At 42.9% G+C, this 15,000-nt stretch overlaps 1 protein-coding gene across 1 annotated transcript in view; it reads right to left on the bottom strand.

The window, feature by feature from the left end:
- The window catches only part of arhgap36 (Rho GTPase activating protein 36), a 37,791-nt gene that overhangs the window by 10,768 nt on the left and 12,023 nt on the right, over nucleotides 1-15,000 (bottom strand). The window contains 3 exon segments of the mRNA XM_083675000.1: nucleotides 2,660-2,728; nucleotides 5,563-5,585; nucleotides 5,587-5,717. Of these exon segments, the coding sequence (XP_083531126.1) occupies nucleotides 2,660-2,728; nucleotides 5,563-5,585; nucleotides 5,587-5,717 (223 nt within the window).

Below are 15,000 nucleotides of genomic sequence, written 5' to 3'. Positions count from 1 at the left end.
TATACTTGAGATTAACATGCTATTAATTGTAATCAAATATACTTTTTGAAAGTCTACTTGAATTTAATTTCCTCTCATTTTTATTTCAGTACATTTCCAAAAAGTACATATGAATTTAATGTTCTGTTATTTTCAATCCAGTATACCTCTTGAAAGTATTTTAAACATTTTGACATTTTAAACAGTTGACCTGGCCAAGGGCAGCTCAGGAAAAAAACAAAAACAGATAGTATGCTGAAAAGCATAGACCAGTACGTCACTGGCAAGAACATCTTATGTTGGTTTAAGCGGGGGGGGGGGGGGGGGGGGGGGGGGGGGGGGGGTGGGGGACATCTTGGTCGTCTTGGGCTATGAGTAACCCATCTCAGCAAGAGCTTTGAACATTTGCAGAATATCCTGAACAAATCCCAATAAAAATGTCTACTTTAGAATATAATGTTTATATACTTTTAGTATATTTCATGTAAATTATCCAGCATTCTTATGTCAAGTGTAAGTTTTTGTTAACAACAACGCTTACAATTTGGTTATTTATTGGTTTCAATGCTCATTTTGAGATTGGATAATGTATTAACATTGCTACCCTTCAGTTTTGCTATCCCTCAGTTATGTGAATTAAGTTGCGAACCATAACTGCAAATAAATAGGACCATAATTAGGACCAATATAAGGTATGCACTACGTACATGTCATAAGCCTATGGGCCTCCTTGCTTGGCAGTTGACCTGCTGCAATAGTTACAGAGTTGCATGGTTACGTCCCATGTCCGCCTCAACCCCAATGAGACTTAATGCGTTCATAAAGGTTGAATATAAAAAAATATATTAAAAGTACATACAGTAAGTAAATTTGCTAGTGACACATTATTAATTATTTATTATAATATTATAATTCAATTATAATATACTTTATACTATTTGACAGTTGCTTTGAATATGACTAAAATTACATTCTAAGTGTGTTGAAAGTACATTTCAGATAATCTTATTATAAGTATACTTAAATATGAATCAAGAGGGGTCAATTTAACATATTTCAAGTATACTTAATATGCTTAAAACCTACTTCATTTACGATTTTAGTATATTAAATACAACTTTAGTACAATTTAAGATGGGTAATTTTAATATCAATTAATATACTTTAGTATATTTAAACTCAAGTATACTAGAAATATAATAGTTAAGTATACTTTAAGTATATCTTTTTTTTTCTTCACTTGGGAGACCAAACACATTAACATGAACAAATAAGGTTGAGCAGAGTTTCCTGAGTTATACTGTCACTGCCCACTTAAATAGGGCTTCCAACAGACGTGGGCAAAATGGCCATTTGAATATTTGAAAAACATGTGCTTGATTTCCCTGTCAAGTGATAAAGGCTCAATGGAAGCACTGGGATAGTCTCAGAAGTGCAAACACTGCATGCAAGGCAACTAAAGAGCACTAACTTTTTCAAATATTGTCTGGCATCTGGTCCGTAGTACTCTCACCACAAGGCAGCACGTATGTAACCTGTCAGAGAGCATGCTCCACTGGCGTCTACGCCAAAACTCAATGTTCTTCTTTGATAAGGAGGGCTAAGTCCCATCGTCTTAAGGGACTAGGGAGATTTACCTAGAACCTCCTATGGAGGCAAGGAACAGCTAGCAGACTGCCGGACTGTCTGTGACTCAGAGATTTCAATATGAGTTTGGCAAATTCTGTTTGTTATTATGGAACATTAACGGGCACCATGTTGGCAGCAAAGGTTTCATAACAGTAAAATGCCATAATGGAAGGCTATTAGAATGGAATGTTTATTAGAATTCTATTAGAATAGAATCTGAATTAGAACATCATGGATGGTTGGAGCCAAAATGGAGGGTAGTTTGCGTAACTCTGTAGTCTTACAATCTAAATTCCAATTAAATTACACTTACATGGAATGCTCGGCACCAAAATGTTTGGCAGTTTGCTGAACTGTGTAACCTTTACTAATAGCTGTTTGAATGAGGGGGTATTGCTAAACTGTAGCCTGCCCATATAGCTGTGCTCATGACCGGCCTTGCTCCTTGCTCCTAGCCCTAGTCCTGGTCTTGGCCCCGTCAGACCGATGCCAGGAGCATAATCACCTGATCATCTGTCTGAAGGAAGAGAACATCGCTTTATCAGCCTCAGACCTCACACTCTCTTAACACACTCCACATGGATTACAGAAGGGAGAGGGAGAGAGAGAGAGAGACACACACACACACATACAGATGGAGAGGAGGGCCTTGGTAAGATTACAGAATGTGTGTGGGATAGTTAGTATGTCGGCGGAGGGCTGAAAGTATGTGCGGGTGTGTACACTCTAACTCTAACCCTAACTCCAATGAATGTGTTTGCAATAGTCAACAAAAGACAAAAGTTAAAACCATGACTCTTCACTAATTCACTCACTCACAAAGGAAAGAGCCTGTTGTCTCTTGTGGTTTAAGTGACATGCACAGCAGAAACAAGTGATTCCAGAGGTATTGGACTATTAGTTGTTGTTAGGGAATTAAACACATATAAGGTCACTGTACGTCAATAGTGGTCAAGTAGACGTGTGTGTGTGTGTGTGTGTGTGTGTGTGTGTGTGTGTGTGTGTGTGTGTGTGTGTGTGTGTATGTGTGTGTGTGTGTGTGTGTGCTTACCTCGCTCTTTCTTCTCTTTGGAGAAAGAGTCAAACTTCCTTCGCAGTGATTTCCTTCTTTTACGTATCTCTAGGAAAGACAAAGGACAGAAGAATAAAACCTATTAATGTTTATTTGCGCACAAAGTACAAAGAGGACAGTGTTTTCCTGGAGACCTCTGTGTAACTTTTCCTTATGTCACGCTTTCACGTAGGTTGCGTGTGTACTCCCACCACTCCCACCACATCCGTGTCTTGTTAGGATGGCTTCCATAAAAACCCTAAACAAACACACACTGATGTAAACCATGACCCAAACTAAGACATCACCACCGGTGTAGGAAAAGAGCAAGGAAAGAAAAACACAAACAAACTATGTGCATGCACGTACACACACACACATACACACCCACACGTCAACTTAAATAGCCCTAATTACTCCATTTTCTGAGAACTTCCCTTATTCAAGCTTGGCTAAGAATAGAACATTTCAACATAAAGCTTTTGTTTGTTGATGTACACAGCAAGGCCGGCGGTGGCTATGGGCAGGGGTGGACTCAGCCCACCCAAACGTGTGTCTTGCCCACACCCATTCCGGGGCTGTGTTTGAATGTTTAATATCATATTTGTATTTACAGAAAGTCCATATACTATGTCTATCTGTCTGTGTGTGTGTGTGTGTGTGTGTGTGTGTGTGTGTGTGTGTGTGTGTGTGTGTGTGTGTGTGTGTGTGTGTGTGTGTTAGGAGAGGTCAAATTCCCATGACTGCAGGAAATTAAAGTTTATTTCCACCGTTTACAGCTCCTCCTACTCCACAGACAGCATCTAGAACAAGGGGTGATCTCTCAGCAACGCTCAGTGTGTGTGTGTGTGTGTGTGTGTGTGTGTGTGTGTGTGTGTGTGTGTGTGTGTGTGTGTGTGTGTGTGTGTGTGTGTGTGTGTGTGTGTGTGTGTTTCTGTGCGAGTGCGTAAGCCTCGGGCTAATGCAGAGAGAAACAGAGAGAGATGGAGGTATGAGGCAAAGAAGAGAGAGAGAAAGAAAGGCACAGTCACTTGCAGATGCAGAAAGAAAAATAAGTAAGTAAATAAGACAACAAATAGAAGTGTTTCTGTGGTAACACCAAAACAATGGGCCATGAGAACAAGATTTCAGACATGCTAAATAAGCACTAAACTGACCCATAAGAACAGAGATTTCACAAAGAATGCCAGGAAACCAGCACACACATGCAGGCACGCACACACACACACACACACACACACACACACACACACACACACACACACACACACACACACACACACACACACACACAGCAGGCCTGTGAAAACAAACCAGAGACGCTGGTATGGACTCCAACCAGGTCAGAGAATCCAGCCCAGAACCCATTGGGGACCCCCTGCTACTGTACCCCGAGTGGTTAGCTAGCTCGTCCGAGCAGGACGGACATTTCCAGGAATACTGTACTCCCCAGGGAAGAGGACAGAAATGATTCCCACACATTGCTGAATGTAAAACCCTCAGTGTTCACTGATCCCTGGCCCAGGATTTTTTTTTTTTAAACAAAGTATTTGTTTTATTCATAGTGTTAAAGTCTGTTCTATTATTATTTTCTATTCTATTCTATAATTCCATTCTATAGTTCAACTAGGGACTGAACTATACCATAGAATGAGTATTAGCTCTGGTTCTAATCATGTAAGGTGTGTTACAGTGGGATCACATGGTTCAGTTATCAAGTCCAATCAAATAGAATGTCCAGCAAACTGATCTTTTCAGCAGAAACTAAATTGGATCTTTTTTAAATCTCGATCTCGATTGTATCTGCTCTTCATCCCACTCACAGGACGGTCATGGATGAAGTGGTGTATATGCTTTAATTTAGCTGTTAGAACACCAGCTTTACTCTGTTAGAACACTAGCTTTACTCTGTTAGAACACTAGGTTTACTCTGTTAGAACACTAGGTTTACTCTGTTAGAACACTAGCTTTACTCTGTTAGAACACTAGGTTTACTCTAGCCTTGCGGCAATGGATGGGAAAAGGTCCTTCTCATCCTACACTTGGAAAAAAAGAAGAAAAAATAGAGAAAAATGAGACGGTTCCCGTACGTGAGTGGACTACTGTAGTGATGTTCGACATTGCGTAACACATTGATTCTCATGCAAGTTTCTGGTTCACCATATGGTAGACATACACAAACCAATCAGCTTTGTAATGATGGATCACAGCTGAGTCACGATGTTGCCTGATTAGTTGGGAAAAATAGAAACAAAGGGATGTAAGTAAATAAAGTACAAAATAGAAGACAATAAAGGCATGTGTTTGTCGTTTTTTGGCTGCTGAATCCAGCAAGCATAAACAACACTGACTGGAGTTCAAAGGTTAAAAGGGCAAAGATTAAGAGCCTCAACTGAGACGCTCAGTAAACCCTCTTACCTAATGGTGTGAGTCTCAGAGGGTGAATAACCACTCCATAACCCCTGACTCTGGCACACACACACACACACACACACACACACACACACACACACTCTCTCTCTTAGGATCAGGCTAACTCTCTCTCTCTCTTCCATCCCACTGAACCTGAGTGTTACTGGATTTACTGCCCTCTGGTAAACATGTCTCATTTTTATTTAAAGGGTTTGGAGGTAAGATAGTCTGAGAGTGTAGTGGAATGAGCAGGAGCAGGTGGTAAGTGTGTGTGTGTGTGCGTGTGTGTGTGTGTGTGTGTGTGTGTGTGTGTGTGTGTGTGTGTGTGTGTGTGTGTGTGTGTGTGTGTGTGTGTCCCAAATGGAAGACAGTGATTTCACTGCGCCATAGCTAAAGTTTAGAATGTCTAGTACTGATGTCTAGTTAAGCACTGTACATTCCCAGTGCTCTCTAGCATGGCCAGATAGCGCCCACCCCCTTCAGCAGCGTACCTTTGGGGATGCTGATCTTGAAGGAGGTCCCGCTCATCCAGGTGGTAGAAGGCCACTTCCTGTAGACGTGCCCGCTCCAGCTCAGACAGACTCTGGATGGGCACGGGTTGCAGACGCACACTTTGACCCAACATGGTGGCCCACGTATGGTCCCCCTGGGGGAGGAGGGGAGGGGAGGATAGAGAGGGGGGGGTGGACGTGGACGTAGGGGAAACCGGGAGTGGGAGGGGAGGCAGGGAGAGAAGGACAGACGGGAGTGAGGTGTGGGAGAGAGGTGGGAAGGAGGAGGGTGTGGGGGTAGAGGGAGGGGAGAGGTATGCGAGAGGGGAAGGAGGGGGGAAGGAGGCAGGAGAGGGAAAGGGAGAAAAGGATGGAGAGAAAAGAGAGGATAATTAAACATGATAAGGCTACCACAGGAAAACAATCTTAGGTAAACAAACATTTTTCCACAATCAAGACCCTCAAAGCTGCATGATTGCATACGAGCAGTACAACGCATCACTACTGCTCATATGTCCCTGAGTAGGCTTTTACACTTCACCTCAAACTGGATAATGCATGACTATCAAATGAACACAAAACCAGAAAGATGGATTCTTTCTGGGAATTGTCGCTGACTTGAACCAATCTGTGGTATCAACCAACCATCAAATCATGTATGAACAGAGCTTACAGCCAGAGGTCTACTGAGGGCTTACAGTAATATAACATGTCTTACTCTGACGTGCTCTTCCCAAAACCACGATTATATTTATCCTCCAGCTTCTTAGGAATAATGAGTGACAGAGGATAATGAAATAGTCCTCAGCAGGGGGTGAACTATTTGGTTTTCAACTTTTCCCTGAGAGTTGAACCCTTCAGACACCACAGAGGGACAAGCATCCATCTATCTCTTCATCCATCCTCCCATTAATCCATCCCTCCATTCATTCATCCATCCTTCCCTCCATTCATCCATCCATCCATTCCTCCATCCCTCCATTCATCCATCCATCCCTCCATCCTGTCTTGGTTTGGTTTAAACAGAGGACAAGTATCCTGTATGACCGCACCAGGGCTAAGTCTGGGTCAGGAGCTCCAAGTCTGGACAATACAAGAAAGGGTTCAAACCCAAGGCCACAGTCTTTAAGAAACCCCCCCCCCCCTTTCAATACAGGACCCATGAGGGCCGTGAAACTCATTTAGCTTTGGCACAGTTCCAGTTCTCAGGAAACAGAGACAGACAGACGGGCTGGGCAAGGTATGTGTTATTGTTAGGGCATGGTTGGTGTGGGATGGTACTGTTCCAGAACTAGACGCTGTTCTAGAATGACACTGTGATCCTGTTCTAGAACCAGACACTGCTCTTGATAGGAACATTACTACTATACTATACGTGTTCTAGAATCAGAACACACTCTGGAGTAAAATACTATCCTTCTGTCCTGACCCAAGCATTCCACATGAAGTCATGTTATGTACAGTAATATAGGTACACTTAAAACGTCCAGTATGTAAATGTTTGCTTAAAAATAGTGTTAAATGGCCATGATAAATTGGTAGCCATCAAGTAATGAGAGCACATGATGAAGCACGTTCAGTAGTGCTGTAGTAGTGAAACAAAGGCTTTTCTAAAATCTAGTGTCGGTTATGACACTGGCTTTTGCATGGGTTTTGCACTATTAGCACGTTTTAGTTGTTTAGTGCGGCCAGCGGGGGCAGCAACAAGCAAAACTGCATGATGAACCTTTAAAACCTCTTTAAATAGTAAGTGGAGAGAGTGGTAGACAGAAAGTGGTACTTGGTCAGATGGAATTCATTCATGTATCATTACCATTCCTGGTGAACTGCAAGGTAGTTTGGCACCTCATAAACAACCCCATATTGGGTATTGAACGACAAATGAAAAACAGAGAATAAAGAGAGAAAGAAAGGAGGTGTTGTCTTTGATGGAGGATTGTAGTGACACAGATTAACGAGTTAACTAGAAACAGACATGGTCTCTGGTGGTCCACTTTGATGACCTTTCACCCTATCAAAGAAGAATGTGTGTGTGTGTGTGTGTGTGTGTGTGTGTGTGTGTGTGTGTGTGTGTGTGTGTGTGTGTGTGTGTGTGTGTGTGTGTGTGTGTGTGTGTAATAACACCAGGCAATTTGAATGATTTGAGATTAAGCCTGAAGAATGTTTCACAACAGCAACTACTAAATCAGCAGTACACACAAAATAACCCTTGGTATCATTAACCTCTTTGGAATTCATGGAGACATGAAGTACAACCTCACGTAAACCTCACAACCAAATGCTGCAGTAATTACTGTACTAAAAAAAATGACCCCTTGGTATTTTCCTTTCTAGTGCTACGGTACCTCTGTTCCTCTCAATACATCAGATATTCATGGTAAATGTTTCTATGGACTGTCTCGTCTCTGTGGCTGGTCTTAAACCACATAATTCAGTTAAATGGAGAAAATAGTTCTGACCTTTATAGTAAGCATAGTAAACAAAGAAGAGGTTTGTGGGACATTGACGTAGTAGACTACAAAGGTTACATATGCATTTGATATAGTTCGCCTGCCAGATGAGTCATAAACATCTTTGAGACAGTAACGCTTGTGACATTGAGGTTAGAAACATTACTTTTGAATCTGAATCTTTGACCAGACTGTGCACACTATGAATACAAATTGATAAACTAATTGTAAATATCATATATATTTGTCATGAATACTGACATTTAGGCTCAGTCACCTATTCTGTTCTCTATCTATAACAAGGTTGTGTTCAATAACGTTTTATTTGGATAGTCCCAAATAAATGATTTGTAGATGTTCAGTAGATGTTCAACTAACTGTGAACAAACTATTTTCAACAAACTATCCACTAACCCTAACCCTACCTTAACCCTTATCCTAACCTGAACCCTAACGTGAAACCTAACCATAATCTTAATCCTAATCTTAACCCTAATCTTAACCCTAAACCTAACCCTTACTCTAACCTTAACCAAGTTGCAGTTGATAGTTTGATCATCTATAGGGGACTATCCAAATAAAGTGTGACCTTGTTTTGTTTTAGATATGATGACAATGCATCTACAGGAATAGTCTTGTCATACATCATATTATTAATAACTGTTATCACGCTCCAGGTTTCCTGATCAAAAATGGCAGGAAATTCTAGGCGTTATAAAACACTGCCTTTATGAAGTTAAAAAGGGTAGCATGCGCACGCAAACACATACACACACACACACACACACACACACACACACACACACACACACACACACACACACACACACACAAATACATACACACACACACACACACACGAACAAACACACACACACACACACACACACACACAAACACACACACACACACACACACACACACACACACACACACACACATCCACTGTGACTGATCGGATATGTTCTCCATCGTTACTCTGCCCATTTAGTTTGTTTTTTCCCTGTTTCTCCTGTGTTGCGTACGTCCGCTGTGGGACCACGTCCTGCTAGATACATCATCACTCCACCTCCCCCCTCCTCTTTCTCTCTCTCCCTTTCTCCCTCTCTCCCTCACTCTCTCTCCCCCCCCTCTCTCTCTCTCTCTCTCTCTCTCGTCTCTCTCTCTCCCTCTCCCTCTATCTCTCTTCATCTCTTTCTTTCTCTCTTTTTCTCTCCCTCTCTTTCTCTCTCTTTTTCTCTCCCTCTCTTCTCTCTCTCTCTCTCTCTCTCTCTCTCTCTCTCTCTCTCTCTCTCTCTGTCTCTCAGCTCCAGGGCAGTTCATAGTAGTCATTTATGAGCTGTTGTCCTATTATTCTACTTCTTTCTGAGGAGCTGCAGTCAATGCCAGGAACCAAAACAATGCACAACAAAACAATACTAACCACACACTGTAACTATTATAAGGTAATTCCTCAGGGTACTACTCTAATTCAATGACCACATCCTGTATGGAATATCATACTCATATGTTACTCTTCACCTCTGTTGGAATTCATAAAAGCATTCTAGTGTTCTATTTCTACAATCTTACCCCATTGTTCAAATACATTTCCCACATTGCTACCCAGTTCTGCTTATTGAAAGCAGCTGTTTGACTCCTGCCAATGGAGAGGGAGAGAGAAAGAGAGAAATAGAAGAAGAAGAAGAAGAAGAAGAAGAAGAAGAAGAAGAAGAAGAAGAAGAAGAAGAAGAGAGGTCTGTAAAGATAACCTGAGTAGAAGACACAACAGGTTCTTCTTAGGACAAACAATAACATCTCATGTAAAAAAGTGATTATCATTATCAAGCACAATAAGCAGTCAGTAGGTAGGCAGACATGGAGATCAATACTGGACAAAGATCAAAACATGGAGATCAAATCTGGACAGAGGACCAGAGAGGAGGAGAGGGATGTCTTTTTACACAGGTCTTGTCCACAGGCAATGTGACACTATAATAAAATAACTCTGCCTTTGTGAAACCCATGTTCTCCTCCTTCTTGACTTTCCCCTAATGTCTGTTTTTAACATAATAGCGTTCTTACAATTTCAAAATCACACATCTGGAAGTATTTTCTGGAAAAAAAGGCATTTTCATGATTACCACACTTTTTTTGACATCTCCAAGTGAAGTCCTGAGGTGTGATTACCACCTGGTCCAGAAGGCCTGCCTTACCGTAGCTCACCTCATCATGGTGCTTCAAAACCGACCTTACAGTTATGAATGGCCTACCCATTTAAACCGTAATGGGTATGCATTTGACCGCGGGTTGGTCCGTCAATATGTTATATTCAATATGTAGCTCTTTAAAATACAAAATGTGGTAGTCTAATGATTTAATAAGTCTTGACTAACACAACCAACGCAGTATTTTTTGTATGGTATTGATCTAATTCAGTGATGACACTGTGACACTAAAGTCAACAAATGGACCTCCTGACCTCCTTCTGCATACTTTGGTTAGTAATAATGGCCCAGGGCTTCTAGTGTTAAAGATCAGGTTCTAAGAACAGTCTGCCTACTGTAGGTTTTCCAACCACTCTGGCTGACAGAGTAGGTCTGTCTAGTTCAGAGTGTGTGATTCACCTAATCTCATTACAATACATCTTCTGTTAGACGTAAACAAGATGGAAAATGACTGATAAAATGACTGATAAATGACCAAATAAGTATCCATTTTGGAATGGTCACCATTCCACATTCCCAAATCCCTAAACACCTTTCATTACTGCAATGCCAAGACTCTAACATTCTCTCCTCCTGTGTTGCGTACATTCGCTGTGGGACCACGTCCTGCTAGATACATCATCACTCCACCTCCCCCCTCCTCTCTCTCTCTCTCTCTCTCTCTCTCTCTCTCTCTCTCTCTCACTCACTCACTCACTCTCTCTCTTCCCCTCTCCCTCTCTCCCTGAAACTATTCAGCAGTGTTTGTGCAACAACATTTACCAGACCAGACCAGACCAGGACACACAGAGCCCTTCATCTCCAATGCACCTAGTACCAAAGCCGGATGTGTGTCCCATGAGATATGTGCTCTCTATGCTATAGCTGTGAGTCTGGCCTGTGTGAGACTACTGCATAATGAACCGTACTACTCATCTACCTGAAGTCATTCTGAAAGGATTCATATGAAAGGAACAAAATATGAAAAAAAAGTATAAATGAACACTAAAGTTGTGGATGGAATAGGATCTAATACGAATAAGACCAAAATAAACATCCCTGTTGTATCGGGGGGATTTGAGTACGAATGGGTGGTTAAAAGCTATTCCCCGACTATGATCTCCTCAAGCCTGTTGAAGTCAAGGTTTTAGACAGGGGAGCTGATTACTGAGACCACACATCTGTAATATGACACTACTCAGGCTATCAAATAAACAATGAGCAGACATCTAGCAAAACTTTATGAATTCCCAAATTTAGCCCAACCAGCAAAATTTGAAATTAACCCAAAATAATCTGTACATTGTCCAGACTAAATGGAAATGTTTGTTGGTGGTTGGTCTGTACTAGCAGCAGCAGAGTCTGTGCAAAGAGACAACAGTCGTATTGAGCATGTCTGAGCAGTGTTGGCATCCTCCCCCCCTGGGGCTTAAGTCGTAGGGGGGGAGGATGCCAGCACTGCTCAGCCTCGGGTCTATTTGGTAGTCATCATCTAAACCCTGCTTGACTAACAGAGACAGGAAGCTGTGATCCTCTCCTAGGGGGGGTGGTAGAGGGTGGGGGGGGGTATTCTAAAATGGAATATTAAAATGGAATATCTCTCTCAAATGGAACACTACAATGGAATATCCCTAGAACCTATGCTTTGGAGACTTCTAGAATACAATACTAGGATGGAATGCATGCCTAAGAATCCCTGTCAGGTCCAGAGTATGGAACGCGAGAATGCTGCTGTGTGTTACAATCATGAGAATGTCAGTGTTTTAAACTAACACTTCTTAGAAGGGCTGAAACTGAGTACCAAAGGGAACAGAGAAGAGACGTGTCTCTGTGAGAGCCTGTTAGAGGTGTCACACGTCGGTGGGTCACAGTGTCACAAACAAACATGCTCCGCTGCTATAATGGTTCTTCTCTTGAGGATCTCAAATCAGGCTCTCAATTGAGGATCTCAATTCTTCAATGAGTTCTTTCCATACTGTATACTGTATAGGTAGCTACATATTCTATATAGCTACATATATAGCTACACACACACACACACACACACACACACACACACACACACACACACACACACACACACACACACACACACACACACACACAGACACACACACACAGACACACACATACACACACTCACACCCACACTACAGTAGCAAACCGCTCTAGAAATAGTCTAGCAAATACAAACTTCTATTAACAGAACACCCCCCCACACACACACACACTGTACCTGTACTTGGGGAGTCAGCAGCAGACGAGAAGGAGCCAGTACAGAGGCAGGTATGTTCACTTGGAGAGGAGCTGAGGAGGAAAGAGGTCCTTGAGGCTGCTTAGTCACGACTAACACACACTACAGAGAGGCAGACCAGGTGTGTGTGTGTGTGTGTGTGTGTATGTGTGTGTGTGTCTGTGTGTCTGTGTGTGTGTGTCTGTGTGTGTGTGTGTGTGTCTGTGTGTGTGTGTCTGTCTGTGTGTGTGTGTGTGTGTATGTGTGTGTGCCCAGTTCTAATAGAGCATGAGGTAACACACGGCATGGAGACGACAGAGAGAGAAGGAGGGAGTGAGAGAGAGAGCCAAAGAGAGAGAGAGATCTGCTCCCTCCATCTGCTGTGTTCCAGAGTAAATTAGTGAGTAGCGTCTGTGCTGCCAAGAGCTAACTTCACATAAACACCAGACAGAGGGCGGGAGGGAGGGAGAGAGGGAGGGACGGAGGAGGAGAAGAGAGGAGGAGAAGAAAGGGAAAGGGGAGGAGAGGGCTTCTGAGAGGGAGGGAGGGTAGTGAGGAGGGGGAGGAGAGGAGAAGGAAGAACAGGATGAGAGGGTTGGAGAGGAGAGAGAAAAGACTAGGGAGAAGGGAGGGGAAAGTAATGGTGAGAGGGAAGGGTGGAGGGGGGAGGATGGGGAGATAAGTCCATGAGCTGAGCTTGGCTCGATTTAATGAGTGATTTTCTCTCTCAGTAGTTCTCTCCTCCTCTTGTCCCCCCCTCTCCTCCCTGGCTTACAGTAAGATCACTTCACCACAGTAAACACAGACACAGACTAGGGAGAGCCATCTAGGCAGTCTCTCCTTTCCACCCCTGACCAGCCCTGCAGGGTGCTGAATATCTGTCTGGATACTGGGATACAGGTTGAAGAAAGTTTTGAATGGAACTTGCAACTTGCACTGGAGCGATGACTAATGACTAATTTCGCGGTTGTAATTATATCCATAATTACGGACGAATTTGGAAAATCCATGGTTTCACGAAAGTTAATAACTTTACATCTTGTGTCAACTAAATTATTCTGATATGCCTTTGTACCATAAACTAAGTAATTCAAAAATACACCTCAGCTGATGGGTCCCAGAGTGAAAACATTTTATCTAGGGTAACAACAACATGACCCTGTCTTAGTACAACAGGACCCTACAAAGCCATATGGGATACAGAGACCACTGGTTAATATTCATGCAATAATCCGACAAATCCTTCTGGAAAATTCCAGCTCCCACTTCCCATTCCCATGTCCAGATGCTTGAACGTCGGAGCAGCCTGGAAACTCTCTGTCAGCACTGCAGCTGGAAACTGAAAACAACAGCACCTAATATGGCTGACCCCTGACCTCTGAACCCTGACCCACAGCTGACCTCTGGAGTGGCCAGATTCCATGAGATATGCAGAAGGACAACCACTGGGCACTGTGCTACTGTGTGTGTGTGTGTGTGTGTGTGTGTGTGTGTGTGTGTGTGTGTGTGTGTGTGTGTGTGTGTGTGTGTGTGTGCGTGTGCGTGCGTGCGTACGTGTGTGTGTGTGTGTGTGTGTGTGTGTGTGTGTGTGTGTGTGTGTGTGTGTGTTGTGTACAGCAGCAGCAATGGATGTGTCACCAAACTTGGCAGCCCTCACACCACCCCTGGCAAGCTAGCTAGCGCTAGTGCTATCTTAATGATGGAAGGAGTGTGACAGAGATGAACAGACAGACAGGCAGAGAGGGAGAGAGAGAGAGAGAGAGAGAGAGAGAGAGAGAGAGGCTGCACACCAGCAGGTACAGTAAGTGCCTCTCCAAGCCCATAGAGTTCATAGGCTGATCTGTCATTAGTGTGAACCAATCTGAATGATCATGATCGCTGATGAAATTATACCATCTTAAGTCTAGAGGGTGTATGCATGTGTTGACTTCATTGCAGGGCAGTAATAGTCAAGGACAGACAGAAAGGCAGAAAGGGAGAGAGAGAGAGATGGTATTCAGTATAGTATGAATGGCACAGTAAGTGCCCCTCCACAAAGCCCCCCCTTAGCCTTTAACATTGCTTTAACTGTAAGTTAAGATTTGGCTGTATTCTATTCTCAAAAGTCACTAGAAATGAGCATTTAAAAGCTAAATGTCTTCCCAGAGGGGCATTCCCCGGACCCCCCCTAGCCAATGTGCAATCTGCATACCTCTCTCCTCAGCTGGAGATTATATAAAGTACTCCTCCTTGAGCCGTTATTAGTGTCTGCCTGCTGGCTCCTTCACCTAATCATCTCATTAGTCTTCTGTATGTGTGTGTGTGTGTGTGTGTGTGTGTGTGTGTGTGTGTGTGTGTGTGTGTGTGTGTGTGCGTGTGCGTGTGTGTGTGCATGTCTTTGTGTGTGTGTGGGTGTCCTGCATAGGGATATCCACGGTAATCTGATATGATTGATGCTAAACCCTAAAAGACCAATAAGTATGACGGTGGGGTGAAAATAAAAGAGAACATGAAATGCAACCCCTTTAATTCACAAAGAACAGTGAATACACAATAACACAATTAGTTACACCTTTTTGTCTCGATTAAG

The sequence above is a fragment of the Argentina silus genome, assembly GCF_951799395.1.
Source record: "Argentina silus genome assembly, chromosome: 1".
Lineage (NCBI taxonomy): Eukaryota > Metazoa > Chordata > Actinopteri > Argentiniformes > Argentinidae > Argentina > Argentina silus.
This window is presented reverse-complemented; position numbering and strand designations above follow the sequence as displayed.